Source organism: Oncorhynchus masou, chromosome 8, assembly GCF_036934945.1.
Source record: "Oncorhynchus masou masou isolate Uvic2021 chromosome 8, UVic_Omas_1.1, whole genome shotgun sequence".
NCBI lineage: Eukaryota > Metazoa > Chordata > Actinopteri > Salmoniformes > Salmonidae > Oncorhynchus > Oncorhynchus masou.
In genome coordinates this window covers 24275491-24300063 of record NC_088219.1, presented here as the reverse complement: position 1 = coordinate 24300063, position 24573 = coordinate 24275491, and the positions used below count along the sequence as shown (strand labels likewise).

Genomic DNA, 24573 nt, shown 5'->3' with positions numbered 1-24573 from the left:
ACATCCTGGTTCACTCTTTCCACCTGTCCATTACTCTCGGTGTGAAAACCCCAGGTAAGGCTGATCGAGACCCCAGATGTTCCATGAACGCCTTCCGACCCTCGAAGGGAACTGGGAACCCCGATCAGACACTATATCCTCAGGCACCCCATAGTGCCGGAAGACGTGTAAACAAGGCCCCCGCAGTCTATAGGGAGACCGGGCAGAGGGAGGAGAAGGCAGGACTTAGAGAAACAATCCACAACAACCAGGATCGTGGTGTTACCCTGTGATGGGGGGAGATTGGTAAGGAAATCGATTGACAGGTGCGACCATGGCCATTGTGGAACGGGTAAGGGGTGTAACTTACCTTTGGGCAGGTGCCTAGCAGCCTTACACTGGGCGCACACCGAGCAGGAGGAAACATAAACCCCCACGTCCTTGGCCAAGGTGGGCCACCAGTACTTCCCACTCAGACAGCGCACCGTCCGACCGATTCCGGGATAACCAGAGGAGGGTGACGTGTGGACCCAATAGATCAACCGGTCACGGACAGCAAACGGAACGTACAGCCGCCCAGCGGGACACTGGAGGGGAGCGGGCTCTGCACGCCCGCTCAATGTCCACTTCCAGCTTCCACGCTATCGGTACCACCAGGCAGGAGGCTGGTAGTATGGGAGTGGGATACATGGGCCGCTCCCCTGTGTCATACAGCCGGGACAGTGCGTCTGCCTTCACATTCTGGGAACCTGGTCTGTAAGAAAGGGTGAAAACAAAACGGGTAAAAAAACCTGTCCGCATCAGCCGACCACTGCAAACACACCGGGCCCCCCTTCAGCAGTGAGGTAATGGGAGCCGCAACCTGACACAAACCCCGGATAAACCTCCGGTAGTAATTGGTAAACACTAGAAAATGCTGCACTTCCTTTACCGTGGTGGGAGTCGGCCAATTACGCATGGCTGAAATGCAGTCACTCTCCATCTCCACCCCTGAGGTGGAAATGCGGTATCCTCGGAAGGAGACGGACTGCTGAAAGAACAGGCATTTCTCAGCCTTGACTTACAGGTCATGCTCCAACAATCGACCAAGCTCCCTGCGCACCAAGGACACATGCTCGGCGCGTACAGCGGAGTATATCAGAATGTCATTAATATACACCACTACACCCTGCCTGTGCAGGTCCCTGAAAATCTCTTCCACAAAGGCTTGGAAGACTGATGGGGCATTCATCAACTCGTACGGCATGACGAGGTACTCATAATGCCCTGAGGTAGTACTGAACGCCGTCTTCCACACGTCTCCCTCCCGGATACGCACCAGGTTGTAAGCGCTCCTGAGATCTGGTTTAGTGAAGAAGCGTGCCCCGTGCATTGACTTAATCGCTGTGGCTGTGAGAAGTAACGGGTAACTGTACTTCACAGTTATCTGGTTTAGGGCTCAATAGTCAATACACGGGTGCAGACCTCCCTCCTTATTCACAAAAAAAAAACTTGAGGAGGCGGGTGAAGTGGAGGACCGACTGTACCCCTGACGCAGAGATTCTGAGACCTATGTCTCCATAGCCACCGTCTCCGCCTGTGACAGGGGATACACGTGACTCCTGGGAAGTGCGGCGTCTACCTGTAGGTTTATCGCACAATTCCCCCCTACGATGGGGTGGTAATTGAGTCGCCTTCTTCTTGGAGAAGGCGAGAGCCAAATCGGAATATTCGGGGGGGGGAATGCGCACGGAAACCCCTGCACATCTTCCTGAGCACTCACGCGACCACCCCGTAAGAGCCCTCCGCTGCCATGAGACAGTGGGGTCATGGCAGACTAACCAGCGAAGGCCTAGCACCACGGGAAACACAGGAGAGTCAATGAGGAAGAGACTGATTCTCTCCTTGTGACCCCCCCCCCCTGCGTCACCATGCCCAGGGGAACGGTGGCTTCCCTAATTCTCTCCTTGTGACCCCCCCCCCTGCGTCACCATGCCCAGGGGAGCGGTGGCTTCCCTAATAAACCCTAAGGACCCTAAGGGTTGAATATCTAGAGCGTGAACTGGAAAGGGAACAGCCACTGGAGCAATGGAGATCCCTAAACTATGAGCGAATGCTCATAGTTTAGGGATCCTCGAATTCCCAGCTGCGAATTCCCAGCTGCGCCTTGTGCTGGGAATGCGGGGAAAACTCAGGAAAAATTACATGCAAAAACAGGTGTACAAGGTCTGGGTGTGAATGGTGCCGGCTCACCTGGGGTGACGCTGAGGTGGCCTGCCTGCTGCCTCAACCCCTAGAGGAACCACCACCCTCACATTTGACCAGCTGGTGGACCTGTCCATCCGGCTGGATAACCTGCTGGCCACCCGCGGACATCCAGATCGGGCTCTGCGGTCACATATGGTGCATGCGAAGGCCCTCCTCCGGCCTCCCCTAGCGCAGCACCTCCAAGCTTCATATGTATCGGAGCGTTAGTGCTGGAGGATGGAACCAACAGAGCCCGATCTGGATGTCCTCGGGTGGCCAGCAGGTTATCCAGCCAGATGGACAGGTCCACCAGCTGGTCAAATGTGAGGGTGGTGTCCCTGCAGGCCAACTCCCGATGGACATCCTCGACCAAACTGCAGCGATAGTGGTCGAGCAGGGCCCAGTCGTTCCATCCCACTCTGGCGGCCAGGGTCCAAAAGTCCATAGCGAACTCCTGGGCGCTCCTCGTCCCCTGCTGCAGGTGGAAGAGACGTTCACCCGCCGCTCTACCGTCGGGCGGGTGGTCGAAAGACTGTTCCGGGTGAACTCCTTGAAGTGGTCCAACACCGCATCTCCCTCCACCCACATGGTGTTGGCCCACTCCAGGGCATCCCCGAGTGGCACGAGACGAGGGCGAACACCCTCTCACGGCCCGAGGGAGCCGGGTGGACTGTCGCCAGGTATAACTCCAACTGCAACAGGAAACCCTGGCAGCGGGCAGCCGTCCCATCGTACTCCCTGGGGAGGGCGGGACAAATCCCACTGGAACTGGGTGCAGGGGGAGCAAGTAGTATAGGCCACTGCTGTTCTCGTGGGGGTGCTGGAGGGACTCCCTGTCCCTCCCAGCGGTCCATTGTTTCGACGACGCGGTCCATGGCGGCGCCGAGTTGGTGGAGCACCGCTGCGTGCTCCTGGACGCGCTCCTCTACCCCGATAACGGGGGCACCCGCTCCTGCTGACTCGATCAAGGGTGGGTTATTCTGTCATGCGGTGGGTGTAGCTGGTGCATGGAAGTCAGGCGCTGGAGAGCAGAGATGAATGAACAAAGAAGCACTTTACTGAGGCAATAGTAAGAACAGAACGCAACCGCGTCACAAAAACAAATGCCCAAAGAACAAGTGAGGCAGCACGAAGGACAACAACCAAGTACAAAGTACCGGCTGCCACAAATCACAGGTACAAATAAAACCCTGCGCAACACAGCCGGAAGCGTGCCAACCTAGACAATAAACAATACCCCACACAGACATGGAGGGAACAGAGGGCTAAATACACATAGTAACCATGAGGAGATGTTCACATGTTGAGTCAGGCTGAGGAGAGGGTGAGTTTGGGGAGGTGTGTGTTTCACATGTTGAGTCTGGCTGAGGAGAGGGTGAGTTTGGGGAGGTGTGAGTGTTTCCTTTGGACCAAATCCATTTGGATTCCTCCTTCCCCTCTTGAACCTCTCTTCTCGAGGTTCTGGCAGATGTCAATAGGTAATGGTAGCACCCTTTTGATATGATTGTTCGCTGCTCTGGCCTGTTCGCTGCTCTGGCCCCCCAATGGTGGAACAAACTCCCTCACGACGCCAGGACAGCGGAGTCAATCACCACTTTCCGGAGACACCTGAAACCCCACCTCTTCAAGGAATACCTAGGATAGGATAAGTAATCCTTCTCACCCCCCCTTAATGATTTAGATGCACTATTGTAAAGTGGCTGTTCCACTGGATGTCAGAAGGTGAATTCACCAATTTGTAAGTCGCTCTGGATAAGAGCGTCTGCTAAATGACTTAAATGTAAATGTAAATGTAAACCAGGTGTGTGGAAAACAAGACAAAACAAATGGAAAAATGAAAGATGGAGCGGCGATGGCTAGAAGACCGGTGACGTCGAACGCCGCCGAACAAGGAGAGGGACCAACTTCGGCGGAAGTCTTGACATCGGGGGTCTCCTTAGCTTTGGGGAGTATCAGCATAATCTCCATCGCCTTCCCTGAGCAGTTCTCACACCATCACACCCCTTCATTAATGCATCCATATTTCTTATGAATCATATGGGGCAGTCTCATGAGCTGCCATGTCCCCTTCCTATATCAGCTTTCAGGGCTGGGCGCCTTTTTGGACCCACATAAATCATTTAGTGGTTTATTACTGAGATTAACATCATGACACCGTCTCTGTAGATTAGCACAGGCACCGGAGGGAATGGGAGGTTGAACGGTATCAGTTGTCAGTGACAGAGATGTTTGTGCCTGAGTGAGAAAGTGTAGTCACTAGTCACCCCCCACACACGCAATTAGGAGCCTCACTTTACGGGCTTGTCCTGCCGGCACTGCTATATACAGCCGTTTCGATTACAGCCCTAATGGAACATCTGGTTGCTGACACAGGGGGAGGATGTGTAACTATCAATGCTTTGGTTGTCTGTAGGTCGACCTGGGACTTTATGGACGTGTTCGTGTCATGTTTTTGGATGTTTTCAGATGAGGGAGAACGTACAGAGTGGATGCTATGTAGCCAATGATTTGATTTTCATGCCAATTGGTCCTTTTTTCTACATGTTTATGAAAGGCCAACATGTAAAAGGTCCAAACGTGTGATTTAGGATAAGTTTGAACTTCCTTCATGCACTCACATTGACCATGTGACTTGTTAGTATGTGGAAGCCTTGTATTATATTCTGTCATTGAAGGCCATTTTATTAATATTAAGAGATGGTTTTATACATCAGCTGATGAGTCCAGATTGAATCCTTCTCCTGTGTGAATAGAAGTGCGTGTGTGTGCATGCGTGGTGTGCGTGAGATTGAGTGAATGTTTATGTGCATTAGTCAGCGTCCTGTATAGCAGAGAATACATTGCCTTCCCTGGTTGAATAGAATCCCGTGCCCCCTCACCCAACACACATTACCCAACTTCGTCTCCCTCTACACTTAGCAAACAACATTGTGTTTTGGGGGAAATAATGTGTACGTCATTATCTCCCTGAGAAGAAACTTAATTCATGGGTTTGCAGATTGCTTTCTATTGCAGCTAGAGTTCATTCACACTCCTATTCATTAGCTGGTATTTTATTGGCTAGTTAGGGGGGATTAAGGGAATGCTGTTACCTTGTTGGCTGTTGGGGTTTGGATAAGTGAAAACACCTGTTGCTGTCATCAATCCAACCCTTGTGACAGTTTTACTTATTTTGCTATTATTCCAACCACATCTGTGTCTCTGTGATAACTGCAAGGGAGGAAGGAAAGGAGAATTTGTAGGCCTAAATATTGGGACAGGGCCCTGATTTGATTCATGATTACTCGTTCCAGTTGTCTTTAGCCTGAGGGCTGAGCTTCTTTCGGGCCTAGCTGCCTCATAGGTTAAACAAAGAAATCCCACACTACACCATTCTTGAGTACACCGTGTGGCCTTGTAATATATTTTCTAGCCCTTCGGTAAATACTTTACTGTGGTGGGTTGTCTCAGTTGAGCACATCTTGATAATCCTCTCCCTTTGAGGACGTACATATGTACTGGATCACTCAAGTGTTGTTGCCTTTTAGCCAAGCTCTTTCCATCACCCCTCCTGATTGTATAAAGGTTGGCTGTGAGGGTACTCTTGATTGAAAACCTGGCCAATATGCTGAGCCCAGCACACACAGACCCATCTCGTTAGTGTTGGGACGCATGCCTCCTCTCTCCCTCATTCTCTCTCTCTCTCTCTCATACACAATCTAATCATCCCTAACATGTTCCCTGGGATTGCAGGCATGATTCATGCCTGTAACACACACATGACATGCTCACATGGATGCGCACACACAGTTAAGTACCATCTCATCAGCGCTGCTGGGATACACTCGCTGATCACACCCATGATTCATGCCTCACACACACAAACACACACACACAGTTTAATGCCATCTCATTATTGGGCTCATTAACCGTTGACCCACCAATCACTCAGACGAGCAGGCCCACTGCATTCAGCAACTTTTATGCTAGTCCATTGTCGATTTCGAAACGCTCAAGTAGTTCACTCTATCTTCATGCAACCTTAGATTGGCCTTGAAAATCAAGATTCCTTGAGTCAAATGGTTGTGACACTTGATTATTGCAAAGTGAGAAAAATGTTGTCTATTTAACGGTTTCTTGAAAACAGTGGTTGCTACCTGAGATGGCTTGGGCTTTCAATCTCATAGTGGGTAATGCTTTAATACGTGATTCAATATTAACGCCACAATCACTGAAGAGTGATTGTAAAGGAGGAGTGTAAAAGAGAGGAGTGTAAAAGAGATGCCTTGCTCTGTAATGCTGTCCACACACACACTTGTTCCCCACCATTACATTAAATCCCATCCTCCTTGAATACTGTATACTGGCAGCGGCAGCACTAGTATATAACCTCCCATTCATGAGAAGGCCACTGTCATTTATTAATTCCATTCATGTGCAGCATGCTCTAGTACTTTACAACCTGATGTATGGTAAGCTAAAGCCACAGGTTGCAACCATTCAGGCTGAAATAGGCTATCCATAGTCAGATCTCTCTTTACACTAGTGTTTTGCAAGACCCTTTTGTCTGATCAAATTACATGCCACTTACAGTGGCTTGCGAAGGTATTCACCCCCTCTGCATTTTTCCTATTTTGTTGTCTATATATATCATGTGACACTTAGATTGCACACAGGTGGACTTTATTTAGCTAATTATTTGACTTCTGAAGATAATTTGGTTGCACCAGGTCTTATTTAGAGGCTTCATAGCAAAAGATGTGCTCAACTGAGACCACCCACCACATATGCATGCAACACTTTTCAGTTTGTAATTTTTTAATTTTATAAAAGTTATTTTTTTTACTTCACCAATTTGGACTATTATGTGTGTTATGTATGTGTGTGTCCATGACATGAAATCCAAATAAAAATATATTTAAATTGCCGGTTGTAATGCAACAAAATAGGAAAAACGCCAAGGGGGATGAATACTTTTGCAAGACACTGTACATTATATTGACCTGTTTAAACAGCCTCTATATGGCAGTTTCTCTTTAAGGATCATACATGTGTGATATTCCCACTGGTGTGGATGGTAAGGTTTTGTCCATAGCGGAAGTGCCGAGCTTGCTGTATCTTTCTCACTACTGGTCTCCATCTGGTGTCTCAGTATGAAATCCTCCTATGATATGACACCAGGGCCTCAGCCAAGCCCCAAAATAGAGCAAAGTAATCCTAATACATGAATATACAGCTACTAATGGACAGTTTCTAGACATCCAAGACAGCATAAAGACAAATCAATATTCAATATACAGTACCAGTCAAAAGCTTGTACACACGTACTCATTAGTTTTTAGTTTTTTTTGTACTATTTTCTACATTGTAGAATAATAGTGAAGACATCAACTATGAAATAACATAAATGGAATCATGTGTTAAACAAATCAAAATATATTTGATATTCTTCCATTTTTATTTTATTTAACCTTTATTTAGCCAGGAAGGGCTCATTGAGATTTAAAATCAAATTTTCAAGAGCGTCCTGGCCAAAATAGGCATTCCAAAAATTACAGACAACATGAAAAAAATATAGCCACCCTTTGTCTTGATGACAGCTTTGCACACTCTTGGCATTCTCTCAACCAGCTTCATGAGGTAGTCACCTCAAATGCATTTCAATTAACAGGTGTGCTTTGTTAAAAGTTAATATGTGGAATTAATTTCCTTCTTAATGCGTTTTTGGCCAGTCGGTTGTGTTGTGACAAGGTAGGGGTGGTATACAGTAGATAGCCCTATTTGGTAAAAGACCAAGTCCATATTACAGCAAGAACAGCTCAAATAAGCAAAGAGGAAATGACACTCCATTACTTTAAGGCATGAATGTCAGTCAATCAAGAAAATGTCAATAACTTTGAAAGATTGTTCAAGTTCAGTGGAAAAACCATCAAGCCCTATGATGACACTGGCTCTCATGAGGATTACCACTGGAATGGAAGACCCAAGTTACCTTTGCTGCAGAGGATAAGTTCATTAAAGTTACCAGCCTCATAAATTGCAGCCCAATTAAATGCTTCACAGTTCAAGTAACATACACATCTCAACATCAACTGTTCAGAGGAGGCTGCGTGAATCAGGCCTTCATGGTTGAATTGCTGCAAAGAAACCACTACTAAAGGACACCAATAAGAAGAAGACACTTGCTTAGGCCAAGAAACATGAGCAATGGCTGTTAGACAGGTGGAAATCTGTCCTTTGGTCTGATGAGTCCAAATTTTAGATTTTTGGTTCCAACCAGCGTGTCTTTGTGAGACGCGGAGTAGGTGAGTGGATGATCTCTGCATGTGTGGTTCCCACCATGAAGCATGGGGGAGGAGATGTGATGGTGTGGGGTTGATTTGCTGGTGACACTGTCAGTGATTTATTTAGAATTCAAGGCACACTTTACCAGCATGTCTACCACAGCATTCTGCAGTGATACGCCATCCCATCTGGTTTGCGCTTAGTGGAACTATCATTTGTTTTTCAACAGGACAATGACCCAACACACCTCCAGGCTGTATAAGGGCTTTTGACCAAGAAGGAGAGTGATTGAGTGCTGCATCAGATGACCTGGCCTCCACAATCACCTGACCGCAACCCAATTGAGATGGTTTGGGATGAGTTGGACCGCAGAGTGAAGGAAAAGCCACCAACAAGTGCTCAGCATATGTGGGAACTCCTTCAAGACTGTTGGAAAAGCGTTCCAGGTAAAGCTGGTTGAGAGAATGCCAAGAATGTGCAGAGCTGTTTATCAAGGCAAAGGGTGGCTTAGAGTTACTGCATGATTCCATATGTGTTATTGCATAGTTTGGATGTCTTCACTATTAATCTAAAAAGTAGAATATAGTTAAAATAAGGAAAAACCCTTGAATGAGTAGGTGTGTCCAAACTTTTGACTGGTACTGTATGTTAGTTCACTATGCAGTGTTTGATGAGTGTAGGGAGGAGGACTTGTTTTTTGACAAAATGAGCTTACGGAGGGAACAGTGTTTTTACCAGAGGAAGAGAAGTGCTTGGAGGATAGGGGAGGAGGAGCATTCATGCTGAGAGGATGTAGACAGAGCCGAGCGGTCTTGCCACATGTTAATGGAGGAGGGGAAGGAAGACTGGGAGAGGAATAGGTAGAAGGGTAGGCAGGGGAGGAAGATACACAGTCACCAGGGGAATGATCCAGAACAGGAATGTGCATCCCGAGCCTCCTGTTTCTTCTCTTGTCTCAGGGAACACACACACACACAGACACACCAGGCTATCCATTTTCCACACCAGCCTTGGTTCATGTCTTGTTTGCTGTTTGTGAGTTGCGAGTTGTAAGCTAGCCTGGCTAGTGGTCTTACAAAACCTATTCCCCCATTTTTACCATCCTCCCAAAGAGCACTCAAGTTTCTACATAGCCTACCCAGTATGAATCCAGACACAGGCAGGCTGATACATGGCACATGCATCAGTCTGAAGCAGCCTGGTTATTCTGGCGCCTCTGTTTAAGTCTCCATCAGCACTATGTGGTATAAAGCTGTAATGGATGACTTATATGTGCCTTAGATTGCTCTTTAAAAAGCACAAGCCTCAGCCATTTCTAAGCAGGCACTAATCCTGATCTTAGCATCGATCACAGGAAAGCTCTCTGCCATCTATCTCTGTGTGCTGTATGTCACTGCATGTGAGTAATTGTATTTACCCATTACTTGATGACAATAATTACTTTTGTCCAGGCATTAAGCCCAGAGGTCAGCCTCAACTTGACCTCTGGCATTCAATGAGCCAGAGAGTAGAAATTACACGGCCCACTCTTCCTGGATTGGTAAATGTATTTATCATTATGAAATGTCAAAGGGAAAACATTCAATTACCCTAAGTACAAAAAGTAATTAAGTTAGACTTTAAGTTGTGGAACGTCCACAGGATAGGAGTACAATAAAGCTATCCTTCTCAGTCACTTCTTTCAAAATGGCAGATGTTGTTTTGACCTTACAGCTGAGTTGAGGAAGAGCTGAATCAATTTGTGCCTAACTCGTGGTCAGTTGCAGACGTCATAACCAGTTGTGACAGGTGTTATGTCAGTCTTATAACAGCATTATGTCTTCCTGCTTTAGTGGGAGTTTTTCAATAGATCAGACACTGTTATTAAGCCTTTACTCAGCAGTTAAGATAGAACTGCCAAAGGGGGCGGTGTTGCAATCTACTGCAAAGATAGCCTGCAGAGTTCTGTATTACTATCCAAGTCTGTACCCAAACAATTTGAGCTTCTACTTCTAAAAATTCACCTTTCCAGAAACAAGTCTCTCACTGTTGCCGCTTGCTATAGACCTCCCTCTGCCCCCAGCTGTGCCCTCGATACCATATGTGAATTGATTGCCCCCCATCTATCTTCTGAGCTCGTGCTACTAGGTGACCTAAACTGGGACATACTTAACACCCCGGCCATCCTACAATCTAAGCTTGATGCCCTCAATCTTACACAAATGATCAATGAACCTACCAGGTACAACTCCAAATCCGTATACACGGGCACCCTCATAGATGTCATCCTAACTAACTCGCCCTCCAAATACACCTCTGCTGTTTTCAATCAAGATCTCAGCGATCACTGCCTCATTGCCTGCATCCGTAATAGGTCTGCGACCAAACGATCACCCCTCATCACTGTCAAACGCTCCCTAAAACACTTCTGCGAGCAGGCCTTTCTAATCGACCTGGCCGGGGTATCCTGGAATGACATTGACCTCATCCCGTCAGTAGATGATGCCTGGCTATTCTTTAAAGGTGCCTTCCTCACCATCTTAAACAAGCATGCCCCTCTCAAAAAATGTAGAACTAGGAATGGATATAGTCCTTGGTTCACTCCAGACCTGTCTGCCCTTGACCAGCACAAAAACATCCTGTGGCGTTCTGCATTTACATCGAATAGCCCCCATGATAAGCAGCTTTTCAAGGAAGTTAGGAACAAATATACACAGGCAGTTAGGAAAGATAAGGCTAGCTTTTTCAAACAGAAATTTGCATCCTGTAGTACTAACTCAAAAAGTTCTGGGACACTGTAAAATCCATGGAGAATAAGAGCACCTCCTCCCAGCTGCCCACTGCTCTGAAGCTAGGAAACACTGTCACCACCGATAAATCCACTATAATTGAGAATTTCAATAAGCATTTCTCTACGGCTGGCCATGCTTTCCACCTGGCTACCCCTACCCCGGTCAACTGCCCAGCACCCTCCACAGCAACCCGCCAAAGTCCCCACCATTTCTCCTTCACCCAAATCCAGACAGCTGATGCACTGAAAGAGCTGCAATATCTGGACCCATACAAATCAGCCGGGCTAGACAATCTGGACCCTCTCTTTCTAAAATTATCTGCCGATATTGTTGCAACTCCTATTACTAGCCTGTTCAACCTCTCTTTCGTATCGTCTGAGATTCCCAAAGATTGGAAAGCTGCCACGGTCATCCCCCTCTTCAAAAGGAGTGACAATCGAGACCCAAACTGCTACAGACCTATATCTATCCTACCCTGTCTTTCTGCAATCTGGTTTCAGAGCTGGTCGTGGGTGTACCTCAGCCACGCTCATGGTCCGAAACATCATCATAACTGCCATCGATAAGAGACATTACCGTGCAGCTGTATTCATCGACCTGGCCAAGGCTTTCGATTCTGTCAATCACCACATTCTTATTGGCAGACTCGACAGCCTTGGTTTTTCAAATGACTGCCTCGCCTGGTTTACCAACTACTTCTCTGAGTTCAGTGTGTCAAATCGGAGGCCTGTTGTCCGGACCTCTGGCAGTCTCTATGGGGGTGGCACAGAATTAAATCCTCGGCCGACTCTCTTCTCTGGCAACGATGTCTCTCTTGCTTCTGGTGATTCTCTGATACACCTCTACTCAGGCGACACCATTCTGTATACCTCTGGCCCTTCTTTGGACACTGTGTTAACTAACCTCCAGACGAGCTTCAATGCCATACAACTCTCCTTCCGTGGCCTCCAACTGCTCTTAAACGCAAGTAAAACTAAATGCATGGTATTCAACTGATCACTGCCCTCACCTGTTCGCCCGTCCAGCATTACTACTCTGGATGGCTCTGACTTAGAATACGTGGACAACTACAAATACCAGACTCGCATTAAGCATCTCCAATCCAAAATTAAATCTAGAATCGGCTTCCTATATCGCAACAAAGCATCCTTCACTCATGCTGCCAAACATACCCTCGTAAAACTGACCATTCTACCGATCCTCGACTTCGGTGATGTCATCTATAAAATAGCATCCAACACTCTACTCAACAAACTGGATGCAGTCTATCACAGTGCCATCCGTTTTGTCACCAAAGCCCCATACACTACCCACCATTGCGACCTGTACGCTCTCGTTGGTTGGCCCTCGTTTCATACTCGTCGCCAAACCCACTGGCTCCAGGTCATCTACAAGTCTCTGCTTGGTAAATCCCCGCCTTATCTCAGCTCACTGGTCACCATAGCATTACCCACCCGTAGCACACGCTCCAGCAATTATATCTCACTGGTCACCCCCAAAGCCAATTCCTCCTTTGGTCGTCTCTCCTTCCAGTTCTCTGCTGCCAATGACTGGAACGAACTGCAAAAATCTCTGAAGCTGGATACTCATATCTCCCTCACTAGCTTTAAGCGCCAGAGCAGCTCACAGATCAGCAGCTGTCAGAGCAGCTCACAGATCACTGCACCTGAACATAGCCCGTCTGGAAACAGCCCATCTATCTACCATCCTCATCCCCATACTGTATTTATTTATTTATCTTGCTCCTTTGCACTCCACTATCTCTACTTCCACATTCATCTTCTGCCGCTCTACCATTCCAGTGTTTAATTGCTATATTGTAATTACTTTGCCACCATGGCCTATTTATTGACTTAACTCCCTTATCTTACCTCATTTGCACTCACTGTATATATACTTTTTTTTCTTTGTTCTACTGTATTATTGAGTGTATGTTTTGTTTATTCCATGTGTAACTCTGTGTTGTATTTTGTCGAATTGCTATGCTTTATCTTGGCTAGGTCGCCGTTGCAAATGAGAACTTGTTCTCAACTAGCCTACCTGGTTAAATAAAGGGGGACATTAAATAAAGGTAGAGAAAGAATGGCACCACCTGCCTGGCCCTTAGCCAGTCCTTCCTCTATAGGGGCCAACTGCTGTACTGTTTGGATAAGTGTCTATCTCTGGATAGCCCTAAACCCATAGCCCCCCCTGTGTGCTGGGCTAGCCTTATCGCGAACTGCCGACAACTCCTAGCCCTCCTTGTGTGCTAGTTCTGCAAGCTTTATTGCTATCTGTCCTGCAGCTGATTTGATTTCACACGCAAGCAAGTTGGGTTTCACTGTGTCACTGACTCTGTCCCTCTCCCAGTGCCACTCCTCTTTTCTCTACCTCTTGGGCAAGTGCCCAGAAAAGCATTAGCGACTCTCCAATCTGCCCAGCCAGCACCACTGCACTGCACAGACACTGTTCTCCAAGCTCGGTCAGTTTCTAACAAGGTGTTAGCTGTAATGTGTTGGCCTAGTTTGAAGTTGTAATGGCTCTTTTGGAATAACCTGTGGGTGTTGGAAGGCTGTTGTGGGAACTGTGTGTTAGTGATGAGGTAAGTAAAGCTTCAGAGGTGACTGGACAGGAGGATGAAAATGATGGATGGTATTTTTGTGGGTAAAGTCTCTAGGTCATGTCAGCCCTGTAGTATAGTGCTGGGTTGCCAGGTTGGAGTAGATGTAGCTAGAGACCAGACCAGAGAACACTGCATAGGCAGTGGGTCTTGGATATCTATGTGGGCGAGGGGAGAGGATGTTGGCTGTTTTACACTGCTGTGTAGATAGATTGCATGTTACTCATCCAATCTTCAAGGATGACTCATTTTAGTCTGGTTGGAGAATTGCTTACTGTTTGGGCATATTTTATTACATACTCAGCTGTATTTTGGGGCTCCCGAGTGGCGCAGCGGTCTAAGGCACTGCATCTCAGTGCTCAAGACGTTACTACAGACCCTGGTTAGATTCCAGGCTGTTTCACAACCGGCCATGATTGGGAGTCCCATAGGGCAGCGCACAATTGGCCCAACGTTGTCTTGGTTAGGGTTTGGCCGGGGTAGGCCGTCCTTTGTAAATAAGAATTTGCTCTTAACTGACTTGCCTAGTTAAATAAAGGTTAAATAAATAAAAAAAATCCATTTAAATTGTCTACCTACATGCTGTACTATATTGCTTTACATTGTTCTGGGAGATTGTATTTCCATGGTGTGTAGTGATTGGTATGTGAGCTTTCTTCCACTACTAACCTGTTGGATCTGCACTAGTAACAGCCAAGTGTCATTATGTGAACACATTATTTCTGCCTAGAAACTTCTCAGGAAAAAGAGAACAGTTTGAGGAAAGAAGGGGTCTATTCTCCATATCATTGTTCTCATTTAATTTTCACTGGGCAGGGAGAGAGGGAGAGGGACTAGACTACATGCTCCATACCATTTCTTTGAGTCTCTCAATTAGAAAGTAAACCAGCTCCCAATGTACCGCTTCATGAATCATACATGCAGGTCTGTCTAAACCTAGCCCAGCAGCACCTCTGATATACTCTGAGTGCAGAGTTTATCGTTTTGTCTCCTGCTACAGCTCATCTTCCCAATTTGTCTCATGCTGTTTGAATTCTTTTCATTTTATTTTAATATCGTCCTCTTGGAATATCAACGTGGAAGTGGTTTCAGCACAGTTCTTTTTTGACCCCCTAGTGAAATAAATGGGAGGACTTTAGCCTGGGAATTTTATAAAATTTGCAATTAAATATGAATTTCTGTTTGATGCTGTGGTGAAGCTTTGTGCTAAATGATGACAGTTTTAAGTATTTATACAGCCTTGCTTTGAAGTATTACTATTGACTTTGAATTCAGTGATCAGGGCATTGTGAGTTTAAATTATTATTGGTTCATTTTCTAATTTGCATGGCAAGTAAGGGAGTTCCAATTAAGGGAATATTCCAGCGTGTGTGTGTGTTTCCCCTCTTCATTCTGTTCTTTGTGTGTTTGCATGCTGATGAGCAGTGTCCAGCTTGGGGAGCAGCATGATTTGTAGCTGAGCTGAAAGGTCAGGATCATCCAAGTGCTTCCTAACACCCCTGCTGTGAGTGAGCACGTCTAAATTAGATTATTGTGATGCTCCTGCTGTGTCCATCCACATCTTTGTGGTTGTGTATGCTACTCTGCTATGTGGTCTCCTTGGCACCTTGGTCGTTCCTTTATTGTGGCTTCCTGTTACATCACATGTCATATAAAACATCCAACCAATATCAACAGGGGGAGCTAGGGCTGGGCGATATGACGATATACACTGCTCAAAAAAATAAAGTGAACACTTAAACAACACAATGTAACTCCAAGTCAATCACACTTCTGTGAAATCAAACTGTCCACTTAAGATGCAACACTGATTGACAATACATTTCACATGCTGTTGTGCAAATAGAATAGACAACAGGTGGAAATTATAGGCAATTAGCAAGGCACCCATAACAAAGGAGTGGTTCTGCAGGTGATCACTACAGACCACTTCTCAGTTCCTATGCTTCCTGGCTGATGTTTTGGTCACTTTTGAATGCTGGCGGTGCTTTCACTCTAGTGGTAGCATGAGACGGAGTCTACAACCCACACACGTGGCTCAGGTAGTGCAGCTCATCCAGGATGGCACATCAATGCGAGCTGTGGCAAGAAGGTTTGCTGTGTCTGTCAGCGTAGTGTCCAGAGCATGGAGGCGCTACCAGGAGACAGGCCAGTACATCAGGAGAAGTGGAGGAGGCCGTAGGAGGGCAACAACCCAGCGGCAGGACCCCTACCTCCGCCTTTGTGCAAGGAGGAGCAGGAGGAGCACTGCCAGAGCCCTGCAAAATTACCTCCAGCAGGCCACAAATGTGCATGTGTCTGCTCAAACGGTCAGAAACATGAGGGAGGTATGAGGGCCCGACGTCCACAGGTGGGGGTTGTGCTTACAGCCCAACACCGTGCAGGACATTTGGCATTTGCCAGAGAACACCAAATTGGCAAATTTGCCACTGGCGCCCTGTGCTCTTCACAGATGAAAGCAGGTTCACACTGAGCACATGTGACAGACGTGACAGAGTCTGGAGACGCCGCGGAGAACGTTCTGCTGCCTGCAACATCCTCCAGCACGACCGATTTGGCGGTGGGAAAGTCATGGTGTGGGGTGGCATTTCTTTGGGGGAGCCGCACAGCCCTCCATGTGCTCGCCAGAGGTAGCCTGACTGTCATTAGGTACCGAGATATGATCCTCAGACCCCTTGTGAGACCATATGCTGGTGCGGTTGGCCCTGGGTTCGTCCTAATGCAAGACAATGCTAGACCTCATGTGGCTGAAGTGTGTCAGCAGTTCCTGCAAGAGGAAGGCATTGATGCTATGGACTGGCCCGCCCGTTCCCCAGACCTGAATCCAATTGAGCACATCTGGGACATCATGTCTCGCTCCATCCACCAACGCCACGTTGCACCACAGACTGTCCAGGAGTTGGCGGATGCTTTAGTCCAGGTCTGGGAGGAGATCCCTCAGGAGACCATGCGCCACCTCATCAGGAGCATGCCCAGGTGTTGTAGGCAGGTCATACAGGCACGTGGAGGCCACACACACTACTGAGCCTCATTTTGACTTGTTTTAAGGACATTACATCAAAGTTGGATCAGCCTGTAGTGTGGTTTTCCACTTTAATTTTGAGTATGACTCCAAATCCAGACCTCTATGGGTTGATAAATTTGATTTCCATTGATAATTTTTCCGTGATTTTTGTTGTCAGCACATTCAACTATGTAAAGAGAAAATTATTTAATAAGAATATTTCATTCATTGAGATCTAGGATGTGTTATTTTAGTGTTCCCTTTATTTTATTGAGCAGTGTATATCTTGTGACGATAGACGCTTTTTCTATCGTTTCAATTATGCTCTCGTTTATTTTGTTGTGTCGCAAATCACTCTTTGCGGCAATGTTTTTCGTCAATTGGCCGTCGCTTCTCCCACTTAAAAAGATGAGAGAGGCCTGTAATTTTCATCATAGGTACACTTCAACTATGACAGACCACTAGAAAAAAAATCCAGAAAACACTTTGTAGGATTTTTAATGAATTTATTTGAAAATTATGGTGGATAATAAGTATTTGGTCAATAACAAAAGTTTCTCAATACTTTGTTACAGTGCCTTGCAAAAGTATTCGGCCCCCTTGAACTTTGCGACCTTTTGCCACATTTCAGGCTTCAAACATAAAGATATAAAACTGTATTTTTTTGTGAAGAATCAACAACAAGTGGGACACAATCATGAAGTGGAACGACATTTATTGGATATTTCAAACTTTTTTAACAAATCCAAAACTGAAAAATCGGGCGTGCAAAATTATTCAGCCCCCTTAAGTCTTGCTTGTAGCGCCACCTTTTGCTGCGATTACAGCTGTAAGTCGCTTGGGGTATGTCTCTCAGTTTTGCACATTGAGAGACTGAAATTTTTTCCCATTCCTCCTTGCAAAACAGCTCGAGCTCAGTGAGGTTGCATGGAGAGCATTTGTGAACAGCGGTTTTCAGTTCTTTCCACAGATTCTCGATTGGATTCAGGTCTGGACTTTGACTTGGCCATTCTAACACCTGGATATGTTTATTTTTGAACCATTCCATTGTAGATTTTGCTTTATGTTTTGGATCATTGTCTTGTTGGAAGACAAATCTCTGTCTCAGGTCTTTTGCAGACTCCATCAGGTTTTCTTCCAGAATGGTCCTGTATTTGGCTCCACCCATCTTCCCATCAATTTTAACCATCTTCCCTGTCCCTGCTGAAGAAAAGCAGGCCCAAACCATGATGCTGCCACCACCATGTTTGACAGTGGGGATGATGTGGTCAGGGTGATGAGCTGTGTTGCTTTTACGCCAAACATAACGTTTTGCATTGTTGCCAAAAAGTTCAATTTTGGTTTCATCTGACCAGAGCACCTTCTTCAACATGTTTGGTGTGTCTCCCAGGTGGCTTGTGGCAAACTTTAAACAAAACTTTTTATGGATATCTTTAAGAAATGGCTTTCTTCTTGCCACTCTTCCATAAAGGACAGATTTGTGCAATATACGACTGATTGTTGTCCTATGGACAGAGTCTCCCACCTCAGCTGTAGATCTCTGCAGTTCGTCCAGAGTGATCATGGGCCTCTTGGCTGCATCTCTGATCAGTCTTCTCCTTGTACGAGCTGAAAGTTTAGAGGGACGGCCAGGTCTTGGTAGATTTGCAGTGGTCTGATACTCCTTCCATTTCAATATTATCGCTTGCACAGTGCTCCTTGGGATGTTTAAAGCTTGGGAAATCTTTTTGTATCCAAATCCGGCTTTAAACTTCTTCACAACAGTATCTCGGACCTGCCTGGTGTGTTCCTTGTTCTTCATGATGCTCTCTGCGCTTTTAACGGACCTCTGAGACTATCACAGTGCTGGTGCATTTATACGGAGACTTGATTACACACAGGTGGATTGTATTTATCATCATTAGTCATTTAGGTCAACATTGGATCATTCAGAGATCCTCACTGAACTTCTGGAGAGAGTTTGTTGCACTGAAAGTAAAGGGGCTGAATAATTTTGCATGCCCAATTTTTCAGTTTTTGATTTGTTAAAAAAGTTTGAAATATCCAATAAATGTCGTTCCACTTCATGATTGTGTCCCACTTGTTGTTGATTCTTCACAAAAAATACAGTTTTATATCTTTGTTTGAAGCCTGAAATGTGGCAAGAGGTCGCAAAGTTCAAGGGGGCTGAATACTTTCGCAAGGCACTGTATATATCCTTTGTTGGCAATGACAGAGGTCAAACGTTTTCACAAGGTTTTCACACACTGTTGCTGGTATTTTGGCCCATTCCTCCATGCAGATCTCCTCTAGAGCAGTGATGTTTTGAGGCTGTTGCTGGGCAACACAGACTTTCAACTCCCTCCAAATATTTTCTATGGGGTTGAGATCTGGAGACTGGCTCGGCCACTCCAGGACCTTGAAATGCTGAAGCCACTCCTTCGTTGCCCGGGCGGTGTGTTTGGGATCATTGTCATGCTGAAAGACCCAGCCACGTTTCATTTTCAATGCCCTTGCTGATGGAAGGAGGTTTTCACTCAATCTCACGATACATGGCCCCATTCATTCTTTCCTTTACACGGATCAGTCGTCCTGGTCCCTTAGCAGAAAAACAGCCCAGTAGGTATGGTGTTCTTTGGATGCAACTCAGCATTCTTTTTCCTCCAAACACGACTAGTTGAGTTTTTACCAAAAATGTCTATTTTTGGTTTCATCTGACCATATGACATTCTCCCAATCTTCTTCTGGATCATCCAAATGCTCTCTAGCAAACTTCAGATGGGCCTGGACATGTACTGGCTTAAGCAGTGGGACACGTCTGGCACTGCAGGATTTGAGTCCCTGGCGGCGTAGTGTGTTGTTATTTTGGTCCCAGCTCTCTGCAGGTCATTCACTAGGTCCCCCCGTGTGGTTCTTTGGATTTTTGCTCACCGTTCTTGTGATCATTTTGACCCCACGGGGTGAGATCTTGCGTGGAGCCCCAGATCGAGGGAGATTATCAATGGTCTTGTATGTCTTCCATTTCCTAATAATTGCTCCCACAGTTGATTTATTCAAACCTAGCTGCTTACCTATTGCAGATTCAGTCTTCTCAGCCTGGTGCAGGTCTACAATTTTGGTTCTGGTGTCCTTTGACAGCTCTTTGGTCTTGGCCATAGTGGAATTTGGAGTGTGACTGTTTGAGGTTGTGGACAGGTGTCTTTTTATACTGATAACAAGTTCAAACAGGTGCCATTAATACAGGTAACGAGTGGAGGACAGAGGAGTCTCTTAAAGAATAAGTTACAGGTCTGTGAGAGCCAGAAATCTTGCTTGTTTGTAGGTGACCAAATACTTATTTTCCATCATAATTTGCAAATAAATTCATTAACAATGCTACAATGTGATTTTTCTGGATTTCTTTTTCTAATTTTGTCTGTCATAGTTGAAGTGTACCTATGATGAAAATTACAGGCCTCTCTCATCTTTTTAAGTGGGAGAACTTGCACAATTGGTGGCTGACTAAATACTTTTTGCCCCCTGTGTGTGTGTGTGTGTGTGTGTGTGTGTGTGTGTGTGTGTGTGTGTGTGTGTGTGTGTGTGTGTGTGTGTGTGTGTGTGTAACACACACACAGTGGGGCAAAAATATATATATTAGTCCTTTATTTTTTTTGTTTGCAAATATAGTTGAAGTGGTTTTTTATTCATCTTTTTAGATTTTTTTCATTTTTTTGTTGTTACATGCTTAATTGAAAATTTGCACAAAGGTTCTAAATAAATGAGAAATAATCAAATATGAGTAAGTACCTTTTATTTGTTGAGTATAATTCAAAATGTAATAAGAAGTAGGCCTTTTACATGTGGTCATTTTATATAAACTATTTATTTATTACAGAAAATGTGCTATATCGGGATATGTATCGTTATCGTGACATGAAATGACCTATATCGGGATATGAGATTTTGGCCATATCGCCCAGCCCTAGGGGGAGCTGTTGATTCTTTTTTTCCATTCAAAGCGGTGGGCAAAAGGTTCTACCAATTAAAAAAATCCTTAAGTGACTGCCTTTTCCCCTTGTCAATTTAGACTAATTCAGATAGGTTAGCTTATCATCCATCATTGAACCAAGTAGTCAAATATGCATTACTGGTTGCTCTAAACACTGGTCATCAATATATTAATAAAGTGCTCCAATCTTTTCATATTTAATGAGGCCTGAACGAGCCGCTAATGAACTGGTCTACTAGTGCGCTCTATACACTAAAATTAAGATACGAAAGGAGCCACAATGTCAGAAGTGCACTTTTAATAGCTTGAACAGCCTCAGAGAAGATATGAGGGGAATTTTCTGGAACAGTGTCATTTCTAGAGCTTCATGGAGGAAAAGAGGAGAGGGAGGTGGGGATAAAAGACTGTTCAACAGAGTGCATCCATACACTACATGGCCAAAAGTATATGAACACTTGCTTGTCTCATTCCAAAATCATGGACATTAATATGGAGGTCGGCCCCCTTTGCTGCTATAACAGCCTCTACTCGTTTGGTAAGGCTTTCCACTAGATGTTGGAACATTGCTGCGTGGACTTGCTTCCATTCAGCAACGAGCATTAGAGAGGTCGGGCCCTGATGTTGGCCAATTTTAAGCCAGGCTCACAGGAAAGGGCCTCCCCAAACTGTTGCCACAAAGTTAAAGCACAGAATTGTCTAGAATGTCATTGTATGCTGTAGCATTAAGATTTCCCTTCACTGGAACTAAGGGGCCTAGTCCAAACCATGAAGAACAGACCCAGTCCATTATTCCTCCTCCACCAAACTTTACAGTTGGCACTATACATTGAGGGCAGGGAGCGTTCTCCTGGCATCTGCCAAACCCAGATTTGTCCATCGGACTGCCAGATGGTGAAGCGAAATTCATCACTCCAGTGAGTCAAACGGCGGGCGAGCTTTACACCACTCCAGCCGACACTTGGCATTGCGCTTGTGTACAGCTGCTCGGCCGTGGAAACTCATTTAATGAAGCTCGCTCCTGACGGCCTCCCGGGTGGCGCAGTGGTTAAGGGCGCTGTACTGCAGCGCCAGCTGTGCCATCAGAGACTCTGGGTTCGCGCCCAGGCTCTGTCGTAACCGGCCGCGACCGGGAGGTCCGTGGGGCGACGCACAATTGGCCTAGCGTCGTCCGGGTTAGGGAGGGCTTGGTCGGTAGGGATGTCCTTGTCTCATCGCGCACCAGCGACTCCTGTGGCGGGATGGGCGCAGTGCGCGCTAACCAAGGTTGCCAGGTACACGGCGTTTCCTCCGGCACATTGGTGCGGCTGGCTTCCGGGTTGGGTGCGCGCTGTGTTAAGAAGCAATGCGGCTGGTTGGGTTGTGTATCGGAGGACGCATGACTTTCAACCTTCGTCTCTCCCAAGCCCGTATGGGAGTTGTAGCGATGAGACAAGATAGTAGCTACTTCAACAATTGGATACCACGAAATTGGGGAGAAAAAGGGGTAAAAAAAAAATTTTTTTTAAATGAATCTCCTGACAAACAGTTTATTGTGGTGACTTTGCATCTAGAGGCAGTTTGGAACTCGGTAGTCAGTGTTGCAACCGAGGATAGACTATTTTTACAAGCTACGCACTTCAGCGCTAGGCAGTCCCATTCTGTGAGCTTGTGTTGCCTACCACTTTGTGGCTGAGCGGTTATTGCTCCTAGACGTCTCTACAAAAACAGCACTTACAATTGACCCTGGCAGCTCTAGCAGAAATTTGACAATCAGACTTGTTGGAAAGGTGGCATCCTATGACCGTACAACGTTGAAAGTCACTGAGCTCTTCAGTAAGGCAATTCTACTGCCAATGTTTGTTTATGGAGATTGCATGGCTGTGTGCTCAATTTTATACACCTGTCAGCAACGGTTGTGGCTGAAATAGTCAAATCCACTAATTTGTAGGGGTGTCCACATCCTTTTGGCCATTTAGTGTTGGGGCAGTCAGACAGTCTTTTGTGTGAGTGCTGGCCTGAGTTTAGCTAAAAAAACTGTTGAAAGCTGTGAGAGAAACTCCTACAACTGGGGGGAGGGGGAGTCATAGAGGGAGGGACAAGCAGAGAGAGGGAGGGTGGGAGGGACAAGCAGAGAGGGTGGGAGGGACAAGCAGAGAGGGTGGGAGGGACAAGCAAAGAGGGAGGGATAAGCAGTGAGAGAGTTGGAGTGAGAGGAGGGATAGGGAGTGAGAGCCAGAGTGAGGAAGAGAGAGATCTGTGATTGGATGGTCTGGGAAAGGCACAGAGTAACTTAAGGAATAGGAGGAAGTGAGGGAGGGGGTGCGGAGAGAGGAGGGGTGTCAGGAGGAACCCAACAGGCAAACTGCAATCTGACAGGCAGCCAACATGCAGAGACGCTGACACACTGGGGAACGCCCCCTGCTACACACACACGTTGAGCCTGGCCCAGGAGAGCTCTCCACACACACTCTGGCCGTGTTGGCAGCGCGTGGAGATGACCAGGGGGAGCGCATGCAGAAGGCGAGCCAGCTAGGAGAGACTCCTGCAGTTTTCCTCGGATACACTCAGGAATGGTTCGCCTGAGGGGCAGCAGGGGCGCTACTGATTTAACAGATAACGGATCATGGAACATGTGCCGGTGTCTGTAACTGTGCACCTCTGAATGGTGTGTGTGGGTGTGTATATGCCTCCACCTTTGGTCAGTCTGTGTGTGTGTGTGTTCACTCTGATCACGGTGTGGAATAAGGGTTGTTTTCTGAATGAAGATGGCTGGCCACGGCAGCCAGTGGAAACTGGAGAAGACAAGCAGCTGAAGACAAGGAACTAAGGAACTGCTTTTTTCTTTCGTCCCTTTTTGTCGTTCCCTTCGTCCGTCTCGCCTTCTTCTCCATCAGGAGGGGGCGAGCCCTGCAATCTTAATCTGTTTGGAGAGTTTGGGAAAATCATGAACTCTTCCGGAGCAGTTGGGAAATTTGGGAGTGAATCCCAGATTGAAGGGGGCAAGGTAAGATGAGTTATCTTTATTTCTAAAAAGTTTGGGTTGGAAGTGGTCACTCATGTCTTTTAGGGTTCCTGTGAAATCTGGTTGTCACTCATTTCTAGGTTATTACAAGTTTTGGCCAAGAGGTAGTTCTCCTTTCTTATAGCCCAAGCGAGTTGGCTGTCATCTCTGGAAGGTTTCAGTCAGAGCTGTCAGTCTCTTTCATCCCCCTATAAACACTTTTGCCTTCCATGTGGGCAGCGCACGGCTCACTGAGTCTCAAGGCAGCGAGTTGACAGAACATCTGAGTCATCTGGGCTAGTCCTCGACCCCCTTCTCTCTTCCCTGCCGTCCCCCCTGCCTGCAGCATATTAAATCCTGGTGGGGGGGGGAAGTTCGGTTTAGGCTAAATACTTCTCAAAGTGGGGGAGGATAGGGGGAAGTGAATTAGGATCAAATGCTTCGGGTGTATAAAGCTCCACACAGAGAAAATAAAATATTAGCTTGCTTGCTAACTAGCACCCTTTTTTCTTTCGCAGTCTTTTCCTTTTGACTCTGTAGAACAAGCATAAAACAAACTGCTTGGCTGGTTTGGAAGACTTTAAACTTTTCCAAGTGTTTTTGAGAGGTGGATAGTAAGCAAACTCTGACTGTTAGTGGAAGCTCTTCTACAGAACCAAGTGTGTGTTTCAAGGTGTTTGTGGCCCCTTTCCCTTCCTAAGGCGTCAGCATGCTTCACTTCGGCTGGCTGCTAGCCGAAGACGTCGAGGAGAATTGAAGGAGTGTGCTCGTATACTCCCTTAA

The 24573-nt window shown here is 46.3% G+C and overlaps 1 protein-coding gene across 3 annotated transcripts in view; it reads left to right on the top strand.

Annotated features, from left to right (window-relative positions):
- The window catches only part of LOC135544425 (colorectal mutant cancer protein-like), a 129509-nt gene that overhangs the window by 4761 nt on the left and 100175 nt on the right, over nt 1–24573 (top strand). The window contains exon 1 of one of the 3 annotated variants that reach the window (XM_064972020.1): nt 23076–23793. The exons of the other annotated variants lie outside the window; for them this stretch is intronic. Coding sequence (XP_064828092.1) covers nt 23734–23793 — 60 coding nt within the window. The 5' untranslated portion in view covers nt 23076–23733. Of the gene's footprint in view, nt 1–23075; nt 23794–24573 lie in introns of those variants that run through there. 3 annotated transcript variants of the gene reach the window in all.